The 17,617-nt window shown below is 36.7% G+C and overlaps 1 protein-coding gene across 12 annotated transcripts in view; it reads right to left on the bottom strand.

Moving 5' to 3' along the window:
• RAD18 (RAD18 E3 ubiquitin protein ligase) overlaps window positions 1-17,617 on the bottom strand; it is a 161,129-nt gene that overhangs the window by 46,799 nt on the left and 96,713 nt on the right. For all 12 annotated transcript variants that reach the window (XM_070576664.1, XM_008532477.2, XM_008532476.2 and 9 more), the window contains 2 exons: window positions 16,345-16,482; window positions 11,312-11,486 (listed from right to left, as the gene is read on the bottom strand). In XM_070576664.1, the coding sequence (XP_070432765.1) occupies window positions 11,312-11,486; window positions 16,345-16,482 (313 nt within the window). The remainder of the gene's footprint in view (window positions 1-11,311; window positions 11,487-16,344; window positions 16,483-17,617) is intronic.

The raw sequence follows: 17,617 nt of genomic DNA, 5'->3' as shown, positions 1-17,617 counted from the left end.
CTGAAAGACCCACCAGCTTTTCAATAGAAAGGACATGCTCCCAAGATTCTCTGAATCCCTCACCTCGAAATCCTCATCTTGCCGTATTCACCAATTCTGAACTATTAGGTTTATTCAATCCTAACCAAGACCTGCCTGAAACCAAACTTCACAGTCTCAACACACATCTCAACTGTGCCCTTCTGGCTACAAGAGGCTACTCTGACGATAGAGGTGGTGTTTCATCTTCCCTTCAACATGCAATAAACTCAGCTCGGTCTTAGCAACAGGGTGATGGTGCTAGGATTTGATATTCCTTAGATGAATGTCACAATGGTGCTTTTTCTCTTAAGATTTTCCCATCATTCTCCAATTTACCCAGAACTTAGGAAAGGCTGAAATTTAATTACTCCTTAAATTTTCCAACAAATGGTAATCGACATTTCTTCACGTTTTTGTTTTTTGCTCTCTTGCTCTTAAGAATTCTAGATAGATAGTTCTTCCAAAAAAGACTGAAAAGTGAAGAAAAGTTGTACCAAAATATATCAAGGTATGGCCAATGGCTAATTAGACTTTTTGTCAAAGTGCCCGCGTCTGTATTGGATCTCCTACACAAAGATGCTGCTAGTAACTTAGCATCAGAGAAGAGGTGACTGTTTTTGCCAAGGATTGTAAAAAGTTAAATGTATTCATTCACACCTTCTCTAACTGAGGTTCTTTTATGACCAACACTTAGCATCAACAAGAAGGTTCATGTAAGTACCAAGTGGTGAAATTGGCTGGGCTTTGTGAATACTCCTGTGAGTACCGAAATCATAGTCCTTGCTTCATTAGCCCATATTCTCTAAAACACCAAAGCAGACATAACTATGTGGGGTTGGTCACAAACAGATTGACTGAAATAAAAGAAAACTATACTTACCATCCCACGTGGACTCCCGGCTACCACTTTTTTTTGGTCAATAAATCATAAGTATTAAATTTTTCCTTTAGAAAAATCTCCTAGTATAAATAAATTTCTTTGATTATGGACAATGACTCTTTTTAATAAATTTTTTAATTTTAATAATTCCAAACCTATAGAAAATGACTCATATCCTTCACTCAGATTTTCTAATTAACATTTTGCCACATTTGCTTTATCACTCTCTCTCTCTTTGTATTTATGTGTGTTTGTGCATGCGTATGTGTATATAGACTCACACACAATACAGGTTGTTTTTGGTTCTAGGTAGTTTCCCCCTAAATGTCTTTGCCGCAAGCATGTTCGCAGCAAAACTAATTGGCCATAAGGCAATTTTGCCATAAAAGATGAAATAACTGGTTGACAGTTTGGTTTCATTTCTTCTACACTGATGAAGTTCTCACACTACTCTCATTTTTATATTATATAAATCTTAGCCCTCAAACTGGTCTATACAGTGATGAATAGACGTGGTAGCCTTAAAATAGTAGATCATAACAACTACCTATACTGACTTGATAGAAAACACATGAGAAAATTTATAGGAAGTGTGAAATAAGACAGTGTAAAACCAGATTCCATACACACTAGAAAATAACACATCAGTTTGCAAATCCTTTGGTGAACACAATCATCTCTCCCACCTGTCAAAACCAAAAGTTTACCAAGCTACAGCAAAAATATAAAAGCAGCGGCTACTAATTCACGAAAGACTTTGACAACAACAAGTGCTTAGGTACAACCCACAAAATAAAAGCAGCTCTTTGCACAGTACTGCGATGAATCTACATACATTTTAAATGTATTCAAATATTTTTTGTATTTCTACTTTTCATCATAAAGTCTTTTTAATATTGTTATTAATTTTAATGTCCCTCTTTTATTTTTTCCTTTTTTATCTTTTATGGCAAAATTGTGTTACAGTCAATTAGTTATGCAGCAAAAACACTTGCAGCAAATATGCTTAATGCTGAAACTATCGAACACGGTTGATTTTTTTAATCATTGAGAGTAAGCTGCGGCCATCGTGCCCCTTCAACACTTCAGTGTGCATTTCTTAAGAACAAGTACAATCATCTACATGACAATAAAATTATCAAAATCAGGAAACTGAATATCGATATAGTATTACCTACAGACCTTATTCAACTTTCTTCAGGTATGCCAAAAGAAACAGTATCTCTCTTTAACTTCTTCTGCCTAGAAGTGAAGCGCTCGAATATTTTTCAAAAATAATCTAAAGATTCTTCCAAGGAGAAGCATGACTACTATTCATCTCTGTGCGAAGATAAAGCTTCCTCCCTAGGGTCATAATCAAAAGCATCCTTTCTTGAAACTTAGCACTCAATAAAAATGCAGTTTTCTCTGCTTGCCAAAACTTGGGGAACAAAAGCTCTCTCTTCTTGATTAAGAAGAACAATAACATAATTTACAGAAATTTGGACAAGTTTCTTTATCTCTTGGAAATCATCTAGCAAGAAGTTATACAAAATTCCAAAATTCTTATCGATTTGTTTATCATCTATCTTCAGGCTGGCAAGACAGAATCAATATAAGACGAATAATTCACATTCTATAAAAGTACTTAAGAATTAAGAATCAAGTTAGCAACAAAACAGCTTCATCCTAATAATTATTTGGATTGGATATACCTATTAGATCTTCAAATAAGATTATTCTTAGCTGTCAGTCTGCCATATTATGTAAGTTTGACTATTGCTGTAACACAAAGAAAACCAATGTCTTTATTCAACAATATAAGAGTGAGATCTATATTCTGTATTACAGCATGACTGCATGAATTAAAAGACAATTCCCAATATATTTGCACTCACATTACACCTAAAACAGTATGACTTTTCTCTTAAAAGAGAAAAAAAGCAAAAAAATTATAAAATGGTGTGATTCTTCTGTTGGAGACAATACTCCAAGCTAATAATGAACAAAAGAAAGAAGGAGTTGCCATGCTTATATCAGACAAAGTAGACTTCAAAGCAAAACAGATAAAGAAAGACAAAGAGGGGCAGTATATAATGATAAAAGGGACGCTCCACCAAGATGACATAACACTTATAAATATATACGCACCTAACACAGGAGCACCAAAATTCATAAAGAAACTATTAACAAAACTAATAGGAGACATCAACAGCAATACAATAATAGTAGGGGACCTCAACACCTCATTAACACCAATGGACAGATCATCCAGACAGAAAATCAACAAGGAAATTATAGAATTAAATGAAAAATTAGATCAGATGGACCTAATAGATATATATAGGACACTTCATCCAAAAACAGCAGGTTACACATTCTTCTCAAGCACGCATGGAACATTCTCAAGGATAGAGACCATATCTTGGGAAACAAAGCGAGCATCAATAAGTTCAAGAGGGTTGAAATAATATCAAGCATCTTTTCTGATCATAATGCTATGAAACTAGAAATCAACTACAAGAATAAAGCTGGGAAAGGGCCAAAAATGTGGAGACTAAACAACATGCTACTGAACAAACAATGGATTATTGAAGAAATTAAAGAAGAAATCAAATATTATCTGGAGACAAATGAAAATGAAAACACACCGAACCAAATGATTTGGGACGCAGCAAAGGCAGTCCTAAGAGGGAAATTCATTGCAATACAGGCTCACCTCAATAAGCAAGAAAAATCTCACATAAACAACCTCAAACGACACCTAATGGAATTAGAAAAAGAAGAACAAACAAAGCCCAAAGTCAGTAGAAGGAGGGAAATAATAAAAATTAGAGCAGAAATAAATGATATTGAAACAAAAAAGACAATAGAAAGGATCAATGAAACAAAGAGTTGGTTCTTCGAAAAAATTAACAAAATCAACAAACCCTTAGCCAGACTCACTGAAAAAAAAAGACAGAAGTCTCAAATAAATAAAATTAGAAACAAGAGAGGAGAAATCACAACAGATACGGAAGAAATACAAAGGATCATAAGAGAATACTATGAAAAACTATATGCTAACAAATTGAACAACCTAGAAGAAATGAATAAATTCCTAGACTCATACAACCTACCCAAACTGAATCAGGAAGAAATAGAGAATCTGAATAGACCAATCACAAGTAAAGAAATAGAAACAGTAATCAAAAACCTCCCCAAAAATAAGAGTCCAGGACCAGACAGCTTCTCTGGAGAATTCTACCAAACATTCAAAGAAGATTTAATACCTATCCTCCCCAAACTATTCCAGAAAATAGAGGAAGATGGAGCACTCCCTAATACATTCTATGAAGCCAACATCACCCTGATCCCCAAACCTGATAAGGACAAACACAAAGATGGAAAACTAAAGGCCAATATCACTGATGAACATAGATGCAAAAATCCTCAACAAAATTTTGGCAAACCGAATACAGCAATATGTCAAAAAGATTATACACCATGATCAAGTAGGATTTATACCAGGGACACAGGGATGGTTCAACATCCACAAGTCAATCAACGTGATTCACTACATTAACAAAATGAGAAACAAAAACCACATGATCATCTCAATAGATGCAGAGAAAGCATTCGACAAGATCCAACACCCATTTATGATAAAAACCCTCAATAAAATGGGTATAGAAGGAAAGTACCTCAACATAATAAAGGCCATATATGACAGACCCACAGCCAACATCATACTCAATGGAGAAAAACTGAAAGCCATCCCTCTCAGAACAGGAATAAAACAAAGGTGCCCACTTTCACCACTTTTATTCAACATAGTACTGGAGGTTTTGGCCAGAGCAATTCGCCAGGAAAAAGAAATAAAAGGAATCCAAATAGGCAACGAAGAAGTAAAACTCTCGCTATTTGCAGATGACATGATCTTATATATAGAAAACCCCAAAGAATCCATAGAAAACCTATTAGAAACAATCAACAACTACAGCAAAGTTGCAGGGTATAAAATCAACATACATAAGTCAGTAGCATTTCTATATGCTAACAATGAACTAACAGAAAAAGATCTCAAGAACTCAATCTCATTCACAATCACAACAAAAAGAATAAAATACCTTGGGATAAATTTAACTAAGGAAGTGAAAGATCTATACAACGAAAACTATAAGACCTTCTTGAAAGAAATTGACGATGACATAAAGAGATGGAAAGACATTCCATGCACATGGATTGGAAGAAGAAATATAGTTAAAATGTCCATACTACCTAAAGCAATCTACAGATTCAACGCTATCCCAATCAGAATTCCAATGTCATTATTTACAGAAATTGAACAAAGAATCCTAAAATTCATATGGGGCAACAAAAGACCCCGAATTGCTAAAGCAATCCTGAGAAAGAAGAACACAGCTGCAGGCATCACAATCCCTGACTTCAAAGCATACTACAAAGCTGCAGTAATCAAAACAGCATGGCATTGGTACAAAAACAGGTGCACAGATCAGTGGAACAGAACTGAAAGCCCAGAAATAAAACCACACATCTATGGACAGCTAATCTTTGACAAAGGAGCTGGGGGCCTACAATGGAGGAAAGAAAGTCTCTTCAACAAATGGTGCTGGGAAAACTGGACAGCCACATGTAAAAGAATGAAAATCAACCATTCTTTTTCACCATTTACTAAAATAAACTCAAAATGGATCAAAGACCTAAAGATTAGGCCTGAAACAATAAGGCTTCTAGAAGAGAGTATCGGCAGTACACTCTGACATCAGCTTCAAAAGAATCTTTTCGGACACCATAACCCCTCACATGAGGGAAACAATAGAAAGAATAAACAAATGGGACTTCATCAGACTAAAGAGCTTCTTCAAGGCAAGGGAAAACAGGATTGAAACAAAAAAACAGCCCACTAATTGGGAAAAAGTATTCACAAGTTATTTATCCGACAAAGGGTTAATCTCCATAATATACAAAGAACTCACACAACTCAACAATAAAAAATCAAACAACCCAATTACAAAATGGGCAGGAGACATGAACTGACATTTCTCCAAAGAAGATATACGGATGGCCAATAGACACATGAAAAGATGCTCATCATCACTAATCATCAGGGAAATGCAAATCAAAACTACACTAAGATATCACCTTACACCTGTTAGAATGGCAAAAATATCCAAAACAAGAAGTGGCAAATGTTGGAGAGGCTGTGGAGAAAAGGGAACCCTCATACACTGTTGGTGGGAATGCAAACTGGTGCAGCCACTATGGAAAACAGTATGGAGATTCTTCAAAAAGTTAAGAATAGAAATACCTTATGACTCAGCCATCCCACTACTGGGTATCTATCCTAAGAACCTGAAATCAGCAATTCCAAAAGTTCCATGCACCCCTATGTTCATCGCAGCATTATTCACAATAGCCAAGTCATGGAACCAACCTAAGTGCCCAGCAACTGAGGATTGGATAAAGAAGATGTGGTATATATATACAATGGAATACTACTCAGCCATAAAAAAGGACAAAGTCGTCCCATTCACAACAACATGGATAGACCTTGAGGGTATTATGTTGAGTGAAATAAGCCAGACAGAGAAAGACGAACTCTGTATGACTCCACTCATAGGTGGTAGTTAACATATGGACAAAGAGAACTGATCGGTGGTTGCCAGGGGGAAGGGGGTGGGGGGCGGGCACTAGGGGTGAAGTGGTGCACCTACAACATGACTAATAATGATGTACAACTGTAATTTCACAAGGATGTTAACTTTCATAACCTGAATAAAAAAAAAAATGGTCATCTATCTTTAGAAGGACGTACATATGAAAGTGTTATCATGAAGTTATTTCTGGCTGACAAAATTATGGAATTTTATTCTTTTTGTTTACCTAAATTTCCTACTTTCATAATAAACATGCATAACACATAAATTTAAAAGTATTTTTGAAAATGTAGGGTTTTACAATAAAAGCAACAAAAGTATCATAAAAAGAAAAAAATGAGAAAGTTTTTGTAAAAAATTAAAGGGATAAAGATAGGAACACTTCAATATACAAAAAAAAAAAAAGAATCCAGAAGGTTGAGTCATGATCCACAATGGACAACTGGTAAAGGAACACAAATAATTTACCAACTATTACACTTGCCAAAAATAATAGCAATACAGAATTTTAGGGTTAGAAAGTATCTCAACAAAGTCTCTAAGTGTAGTACCCCATCTCACTTCTAGCTGATAGAATATAAAAAGAAGATCAGATAAATAAAGACCATTTATCTCTGCTATACTATGATTCTACTAAAAGCATTTGGTTGTGATGGGTCCCTTCTCACTTTGAATTCTTTTCTTCATTTCTATAGTATTAATTAGCCTAATCACTTGGGTATCTCTTTTGACTATTTAGATTCTGGAGTCACCAAATAACACTGGCACAAAGCAATGGATCAATATGCTCTGTGACAGCCCTCTGTCAGGTTACCACCAACCAGTTTTATGACCTACTTTATGAGTTTCCAAGTAGGTGACGAAATTATGTTTGAAGTGAGTCAGGGACCTTATTCATGTTCAGATACCACATTTCAAAAAATCTAAGACAACATTAATGGCAAGACAAACCATTATTTTATGTCACTAAGAGAGAAAAAATTAAGATCAATTTAACTATACTTCCTTTTCACTTAGAAGGTTTAAGTTTTACACATTTTAAATATCTGTGGACAGAAGGTTTTATCTCATACCACTGTTGTGCATATTACATAAAAAGATCTGAAATAAACTCATTAAAGTATTCCTAAAATGCCTTCAGATTCGGAGCCCGATTCTTCTTCATCGTATTGTGACTTATCTATGAGGTCTGAGTTTTCCCTTACAAAGCCATCCTCTGTACCACAAGAGCACTGGAGATACAGTACTTCTCAAAAGTCCTAGACGACTGTCTCCAGGAATTTCATCTAAGCCATTGACACCCATTCTGCAAACTGAACTCAGGATTTTGTTTCTTTCCTCAATCACATAGCATGTGACTGGGAGATAGGCAGCTTCTGTTCAGAGACAGTAAGAAGTGTCTAACAAACTGACGTTTGACACTCTAACAATAGTCTTTTGCAACATGTGAATAAGTCATGCTATTATGGCTTTGAAATTTCTTCCATCTATTCCAAGGGATTTGACCATTTCTCCTGCCTTCAGTCAATCACGTAACAAAAAGGCAATCCTTGCACTGTAGCTCATTGACAAAATGGAACAAGTCTTTAGACACCTGCGGATATCTCACTTTCCTAGGTCCTGTAAATCACTCAACTGTTTTGCAAGAAAATACGAAATTGCAGTCATTTATCAAATGATGAATACTACCCTCACAGCAAACTTACACCCTGCTGCATTTTCTGTGGCTTTCTTTATACACAATAACTTTTTTGTCTCTTATTTTGTTGAAGACATTTTATTATTTATTTATTTATTTTTGGTGAGGAAGATTGTCCCTGAGCTAACATCTGTGCCACGCTTCTTCTACTTTACATGTGGGATGCTGCTACAGCATGGCTTGATGAGCTGTGTGTAGGTCCACGCCCAGGATCCAAACCTGCGAACCTCGGGCCACCAAAGCAGAGTGTGCGAACTTAACCACTACACCACCAGGGTGGCCCCTGTTGAAGACATTTTTAAATGGCAAACCAATGTAACGCTAACAATACATGTAACTCAACTGAAATGATGACAGTCTGGAGAGCCATAATGCTCACACACTGACAAGTATAGCATGCCTGCAACCTGGCTCGTAGCAACTGTAAGGCACCATTGATTACAGTACACATGCAATTTCAGACATTAAAATGTAAAACCAAAAATGTATGTCTTAGAATCAATAAATCATTCACTTAATAAAGGTCTTATAATAGACCTTTGGCAAGAGATTTTTTTAAAAAATGAGTGAGACTCAATTCTTAAGGACTTCAACGAGTAATAATAGGAATGACAAAGATAGTCAAATAAGTATAACACAAGACAGGATTTGATTTCAATCAGCTGCTATGGAATTCATATACACTGCTATAGAAATTCACAGAGGAAGTCAAAATTACTTCCTGCTTAGTGGGAAGAAGAAGAGAAGACAGAGATCGAAGTAGGGCTGAGGGAAAGGGGTCATTGAAGAGCAAACTTAAGGAACGACTGACAGAACAATGTGCTAGAGGAGGTAGATGAATTTGTCCTAAGAAATAATATGTCTTTATCTCATCATTGACAGGAAAGAAGAGTCTTTAGAAATACCTTAAGAAACATGTCTTTCTCTCATACTTAAAAGGAGAGAAGAGGTTAGAAATTACAAGAAATCTTAAAAGGAAAGAAGACAGGTCAGACTAGCTGTCCTCGGTGGACTGGGAGACAAGGTGTCTACTGGAAGTGAAGAAACAGACACAGGCAGTTGGTCCGCAACAGGTGCCGTGGGAAATGTAACGGGAGTAAACTAGAAGACTGCGCCTCAGTGTGAGTGCCTGGCTGAGGCCACGTTCAGTGACGTCTGAAAGCAACTCCACAGCCCAGGCTCACAACGTTCTCTGGCAAAGTTCAAATATAATTGATTTTGTCCTTATAAAAGTACAATAATAATCATCTATTTATCAAAGACTCTCATATCTATAATCTCACTTCATCTTCCCAACAGATCTGAGATGTAAGATATGTTTATGTGCTTTTCATAAATATGGAAGCAAGCTTCAAAAGACTCACTCCCAAATCACCCAGCAGACCTGACCCGAAGCCATTCAGCTGTAAATCTACTACTTTTCCTGCGACACCACAGCTGCTTCCAGCTGCATCCTTACTCCTCCACAGCCTGCTCCTGAATCAGAGTGGGAGGAGGGGTGTGTGTACAGACATATACACATGCATAACTAATTCAAAATGTGAAACAGAATATAACAGCTTACGTTAAAAAAATTTTTTTAATGGTTTAATAATCCTCTCACAGTTCAGTGATGCCAGTAAGTGTGTCCAAGGCCAATATCTCCAACAAACTCATCCTATTTCCCACACTCTCACCACCAGATAAATATCCATCTTGCTGCCATGTGTTTCCCACTGGACTTTCCCCCATTCCCCTGACTCCAAGTTCATAAAAATATCCTGTTTCACCCTGGCCTTCTGAAACATTCAGGTATCCCATGACTGTGGTTAAAAGCTAATTCTTTCTCCCCTGAACTCTATTTCCTCCATTTTTACCCTGTATCCCTACAAGACCTGTGTTTAAGAACAAATACTGCCTATAGGACTTGCAGGAATGGCCTGATCTACAGAAACTGTGCAGCAGTACCACACTCTTAGAGAAAACTCAGGCCATGTGTTTTTCCTGTACCCAACTTGAGATACTATGTTTTTGACTTTGAAGATGTTAGGGGTGAGGTGAGATTTTCCCTTCTAAATACTTGATTCTGAATAATTTGAAATTGTTTCCCAAGAACCCTAGAGTTTTGGGGTATACTCCTCTTATAAAAAAGTTTCTTAATTTGATTTCAGATTACACATAATCTATTATTCTAGAGCACTGTTAACAATTTTTAAATGAACAATATCAAAGATGAAATAATTTCCAAGACATAGTCACCTGCTGCTGGTAGCATTTAAAACTGGTATAATTCATTCGGAAGGCAACACCCCCACCAACCACAGTCAAAATGATGTTAGCGATAAGGAAATACTTCACTAGAAACAAAAGGCTCTGTATAAGGAGGACTTTACCACAGCTCTAGGGGTATAAGTAGAACACTGGGTAAAACGTAGATATCCAACAGAAACTGAGGAGTTTGGTCAGTCATAGTATCGAAACACAAGAGAACAGTGCACCCACTAAAAAACTGTTTTAAAGATGAGGTAAGAAACATGAGTAGCATTTATGATCTAAGTGGAACACCAGAACACAAAATGGTATATATATCATGACTTAACAGTATGACATCTTTTAAAAATACATCACCTTTTTAAACACCTTATAAAAAATCATTTGGGAAAATGACCCACCTCCAGATGTGTCATTTTTAAAGCTTCCCCATCCATTCTACTTGCTCCTTCTTTGTTTTACTCTCCTATGCACTGCCTTTCTGGTCATCTCCATTTTCTACTAGAGTTGTCTTTATCTCCTTCACTCACTGTCTTGACAAAAATTTCACTGCCTATCATGCTATTTTCCAACCCCATGATAAACACCTATCAAAGATTGCAGCGTAGAAAACAAAGCCACGCTGTGGCTGCTGCACATGCTCTCCCACATCCTGTCTTGCCATCACTGTGAAGTCACGAAGCAGTGAGAGGAGACTGAAATGGAAGGTGACTGAGGAAGTGCACTGTGCCTCAAAGTTACTTTCTAATTATTTTTGTCCATCTATCTTAGCAGGCATAAGAAATAGAAATTTAAAATAATCCACTGCTCCAAGCTTCTTACCTATTCCATGAATCTGATTCTGGTGAAGAAAAAGCTTCGATTTGAATATCAGTACAACTAGAAGAGTCATCTGATCTATCAGGCTCCAGTTTCCCTGGGGAGTCCAGCTTTGACTGGGGGAAGTGGTTTGTTACCAAGGGTACGTCCGAGAATTTCGTTTTATTATCTTCCTCTCCTAAAAAGGAAAAAAGAAATGAAAGAAAGGAAAAAAAGAGAAATATTTAAGAGTACCTTAAAATCTACAACATCTGTATGTTTATTATTTTCACAACTTTTAATATTGCTACTTATACTTAGTAAAATAGAAGTTTAAGTAACATTGATTCCAAAACTCTAGTGACAGCCAGAGAATAAGAATCAACACTGCAATGGTACCCTCTAATTATACTGTCCATCCCATGTATTTCCAGATTAATTAATTTAAAAACAAAATTTCCTTTAAAACCACGAGTGGGGAGAACTCTGTAATTCTAATGAGGCTTCTATTTACAGTATTACTAAAGGATTCTGCATATTTCACAGATCAGAGAGCACTGATAAACATAAGAAACAAAAAAAGAATATTCAATTAACAAGAGAACCATAATATTTGTCAGCGACTACTATATGATAGTCACTCTATCTGGATTTTTTTCTAAATCTGTTACACAGAATCTAACACTCACTATAGAAAAGGAAAACTGATCAGACATAACTAATATTTCCAGTTGATCCAATACATGTCACATTTCTATGTATTCCTTGTTATATTCTCAATTTCTGAGGTCTCTTATTGCAGATAAAGATAAAGGCCCAGGAAAGCTGGAGGGACGCAGACACAGTGTTTGCCAAGAATGTGACATGCAGTTATGACCAAGTATCTGTAAATATGAGTGCAGAAAACAATATCCATGAAGGAGTCTTCAGTGCCCAGGATGCTCCCTCACAGTCTGTCTCAGGACTCAGCTGGGATTTCAGTTGTGCTGTCTGTAAGATTCAGGAACTGAGTAGGGACTTAACATGCAAACCACATGTGCTAATCGTATAGAGCCCCTTTTCATGAGTTTCCTCATAGAAAAGCGGAGCTTTCACACATCACTCATCCAGTGCGCTTGTAAAGGTAAGTGACCTTTAACACAGGACACTAAAAAGAATTGTCAAGGTTTTGTTATAAAGAGAAAACTCATGGAAAAAGAATAAGACAACTTCTTCAAAAAAAAAACCTTTCCAAGTCCATAGAGTCAAGATTTTTCCAGAAATAATTATGTTTTTGTTATCCTGGAGAACAGCATACATCAGAAGAGAATGATTTCTCAAAATAAGCTCCTGGTGTTGCCTGGCTTTCGACAAGCCTAACCCTTACCAAAACAAAACTGTACTCTCTAATGTTTATGTAGCAAAGGGAAAAAAGAAGCCAAGACAACCATCCAGGATCTCGAGGATCTCCTCTTGCAAAAGGACACCCAGGACCACGTTAAGAGGAATCAATCACCTGGTAAACTCAGTGAACCCAAGCAAATCTATCACTCAACTTGCCGGGAGAACGCAATCAACCTGGCAAATCAGGGAGCAGGAATTCAACTTAAAACTATCTTTTATTTTTGCACCTGATTTATATTCTTCTCTTACAGAAGCTTCTAGAAGATAAATTCCCTCTTGGGGATAAATATCATTCAACGATTTGTGGGCAATGAGAGTCAGTTATCCTCCATAGGTAACTGAGATCCCAGAACAGGACTTCAAATAGAGTCCCAAAATGAGGCTCTGACTCAACCTCCCCAAAGACATGCAGCAAAAGCAGATGAAGGCTTTATTTGGGAGAACATGCGTCTTGTTCACTTACATTGGCACTTCAATGAGCAAGTTTACCCTAAAGAGCAAAAATTGGTTTTATAATGGTTGTATGATGCTAGACAACCCCCAGCTTTTGAGTCAGTGTGTGTCCTCGTCTCTCACTTCCCGCCCTTCTCAGACAGGAGCATTCATGCACAGCAACCTACCAGTAGCACTCATTTCTGAACATATGATATACAACCTCTGAGCACAAGCAATCAATCATTTTCCAGAGAGATTCAACCAATAAACAAAAACGTTCTCCTAATCCGAGATATTAAAGTGGGTTTTCTTAGGAGCTAAACTACTTTCTAAGAATATCCTTTAACAACTGCATTAACAAATTCAATTTGTTCACAAAGACCATGAGGTATACACTCAGGCAGCAACCTACTAAATGACACCAAGAGAATTTATGACAAAAATAAGGAATGCAGTAACACCTAAAAAGAATAAAATACTTAGGAATAAATCTAACCAAAAAGGTGGAAGATCTGTATGCTGAAAACTACAAAACTTTGCTGAAAGAAACTAAAGACAAATAAATGAAAGACATCTTGTATTCATGGATGGGAAAACTTAAATGGCACTTTTTGCAGAAAGAGAAAAATCTATCCTAAAATCACATGGAATCTCAAGGGACCCAAATAGCCAAAATAATCTTGAAAAGAAAGGATAAAGTTGGAGGACTCAAACTTCCCAACTTCAAAATTTATTATATAGCTACAGTAATTAAAACAGCATAGTTCTCGTCTAAGGACAGACATATAGACAAATAGAACAGAACACAGAGTACAGAAATAAACCCTCATATATATGGTCAACTGATTTTCTTCTCTTTTCTTTTTGTTAAGTATGCTTTTTGATGAGGAAGACTGGCCTTGAGCTAACTTCTGTTGCCAATCTTCCTTTTTTGTTTTTCTTTTTTCTCCCCAAAGCCCTAGCACACAGTTGTATATCCTAGTTATAGGTCATTCTAGCTCTTCTATGTGGGATGCCGCCGCAGCATGGCTTGATGAGCAATGTGTAGGTCTGTGCCCAGGATCTGAACCAACAAACCCTGGGCCGCTGAAGAGGACTGTGCAAACTTAACCACTCGGCCACGGGGCCAGCCCCTCAACTGATTTTCAACAAGGATGTCAAGAGCATTCAGCGGGGAAAGGATAGTTTTTTTAACAAATGATGCTCAGAAAACTGGATTATCTACAGGCAAAAGAATGAAGTTGACTCTTACCCTACACCATATACAAAAATTAACTTGAAATGGATCACAGATCTAAACATAAAAGCTACAACTACTCTTAAGAAAAATCATAGAGGAAAATCTTCATGACGCTGATTTGGCAACAACTTCATGGACATAATACCAAAAGCACAGGCAAAAACAAAAATAGATAAATTTAACTTCATCAAAATTAAGCACCTTTGTGCATCAAAAGATACTATCAAGAAGGTAAAAAGACAACCTAGAAAATGTGTACAAATATTTTCAAATCATATATATGGTAAAAGATTAATATCCAGAATATATAAAGAACTCCTAAAACTCAACAACAAAAAAACAAACCACCAAATTAAGAAAATGGGAAAGCGAGGTCAGACTGGTGGTGTAGTGGTTAAGTTCGTGCCCTTTGCTTTGGCACCCCAGGGTTCACAGGTTCAGATCCCAGGCATGGACCTATGCACACCTAATCAAGTCATGTTGTGGCGGCATCCCACGTACAAAATGGAAAAAGATGGGCAAAGATGTTAGCTCAGGGTCAATCTTCCTTAGCAAAAAGAGGAAGATTGTTAATGAATGTTAGCTCATGGCCAATCTTCTTCACCAAAAAAAAAAAAGGGCAAAGGACTTAAACAAACAATTCTCCAAAGAAAAACAAATGGCTAATGACCATATGAAAAGATGCTTAACATCATGTCAATAGGAAAATGTAAATCAAAACCACAATGAGATACCACTTCACACCTACGATAATAGCTATATGTAGTAAAAAAAAAACAAAAACGGAAAATAGCAAGTGTTGGTGAGGATACAGAGAAATTGGAATCCTCAAGCATTACTGGCAAGGATGTAAAATGGTGCAGCTCCTGTGGAAAACAGTTTGATGGTTTCTCAAAAGGTAAACATAGAATCACCATGTGAACCAGAAACTCTGCTCCTAGGGATGTGTCCACAAGAACAGAAAGCAGAGACCTGAACAGATGTTTAACACCAATCTGCACAGCAGCATTATTCACAGTAGCCACAAGGTGAAAGCAGCCATTACAGACTGATGGATAAACAAAACGTGGTACATATATATGATGGAATATTACTCAGCCATAAAAAGGAATGGCATTTTGATATATGCTACAACAAAAGGACCTTGAAAACATCATGCTTAATGAAATAAGCTGATATGGAAGGACAAATATGATTGCACTTATATGAGGTACCTAGAACAAGCAAATTCATAGACAGAGAAAGTAGAATACAGATTACCAGGCCTGGCAGGGAGAGGGGAAGAGAGAATTACTATTTAATGGGTACAGAGATCTCACAGGAGATGATGAAAACGTTTGGGGTGTAGATAGTGGTGATGGCTACAGAACATTGTGAATGTATTTAATGCCACTGAATTGTATATTTATGAATAGTTAAAATGATAAATCTTATGTATATTTTACAACAATAAAAAAAATAAGGATTTTTCTGGTGTACTTTCTTCCATTATGATTCTCTTTTTGTTCACTGGCCCAAAGTCCTGGCAACAGAAATATAATATTAATCTCAAATTTAAAAATGGGTCAAAATTAAGGAATGTGCTATGTATTGGTATACCAAGTGTATTAGCTTTAGATTTTTTAGTAGAACATTCCTTCCAAAATAAATACCAGTGACCTGTAACAATAATTTATTGTCTTTGAGGACATCTGAGGGTGTGCAGCACTAAATCCTACACCTGGAAAACATCCTCAAGCTTAACCAACTAAGCACCTTCAGATTTATCATTAACGGAAAGGAAGACAGACTTTAGAAACTCTGTTCAGCACATTCTCCTAATCATTTTTCCCAGAGTAATAAACCTAATTTACGTTCAACAACTGTTATATGTCTAAAAATACCTTTTCTCATTTCAAACAACTAAAAAGTCCAAAGTTAATTCTCTTGGTTTTATTTTCTTTTTATATTAAAAATAAACAGTGAATTTCAACACATTTCTGTTTTCAAAGTCTCTTACCCATGCATAGAGATAATAGCTTTTTTGGAGATTCATCTTCTTTTTTTGTTACTTCTTTTTTTGACATTCCAACAGCTTGCTTGTATCCTTTTTTGGCCTGATCCACCAGAAGCTGAAATTCATTCTGATGTTTTTTACCTGAAATTCAAAAGATCTCAGTAAAGCAAGGACTATAAAAGTAATACATCTACACCCAACAAACTGAGCATCAAGAAGCGTACAAGCTTGCTCAAGAATGGCACCCTGGGGAATCACCTGCAATGCACAGAAAAGCTGGCCAGGACAACAATACCAAGGGCTGGGGGACGGTGCAAGCCTCTCCTCTCACCTTCTCCCTTCCCTGGATACAAACACGGAAACATGATACTCCTAGTCTGCTACTGCCAATATATTTACGTGTATCGTATGTGTAGGAAAACTCCCAGTGAAACTAATGTGTCGGGTTGTAAAGTGTCTGGTAAATTTTAAATAAGAGATTGGTTTCTTCCCAAACTCCATACTCTAGAAAGGCTTTTGATAGAGCATAAAAGATGCTACTTTCTTAAATATAGCCAAAAGACATCATTCTAACTTCCAAGACACAAAAGAGTACTAAGACGAAGAATATTAACTGAATATAAAAGCAGAAGCCTCTAGGGAGGGTGGGTTATAAAAACAAAGGATAGGGGCCAGCCCAGTGGTACAGTGGTTAAGTTTGCACACTCTGCTTCAGCAGCCCCGGGTTGGCAGGTTCGGATCCTGGGCTTGGACCTACACAACACTCATCAAGTCATGCTGTGGAGGTGTCTCATATGCAAAACGGAGGAAGGTTGGTGCAGATGTTAGCCCGGGGACAATTTTCCTCACCGAAAAAAAAAAAAAAGAATATCCATTTCAACTACCCTTTTTTCCTTCACTTTTCTTGCCTGTTTCCCATGACATGCCTTTAACAATCAAAGACCCCTACCACCCCCACCACCACTCCACCTCACCTTAGGATGTTATAATTAACACCAGTCTTAGTTTACTATTACTTTTAACACCTCTGAAGATAATTTAAGTGGAGTTCTAGGTTATCATTATTAATGTACACTAATTTACTCAATAGAGTAGCTGGCCATCGTTAGGACATCTATTTGTGACTCTGAAGCAGGGTTCAAATAGCTGAGGTTGCACTTATTTAGCAATCTTTAACACCTAAGTCATAGTTCAAAATGTCATCAATCCTGTAAAAATACATTTTAGAATCATACTGCAAATGGTTAAAACAAAGTTTTAAGACTGTTTTCATACA

Source organism: Equus przewalskii, chromosome 15 (genome assembly GCF_037783145.1).
Source record: "Equus przewalskii isolate Varuska chromosome 15, EquPr2, whole genome shotgun sequence".
Classification (NCBI taxonomy): Eukaryota; Metazoa; Chordata; class Mammalia; order Perissodactyla; family Equidae; genus Equus; species Equus przewalskii.
This window is presented reverse-complemented; position numbering and strand designations above follow the sequence as displayed.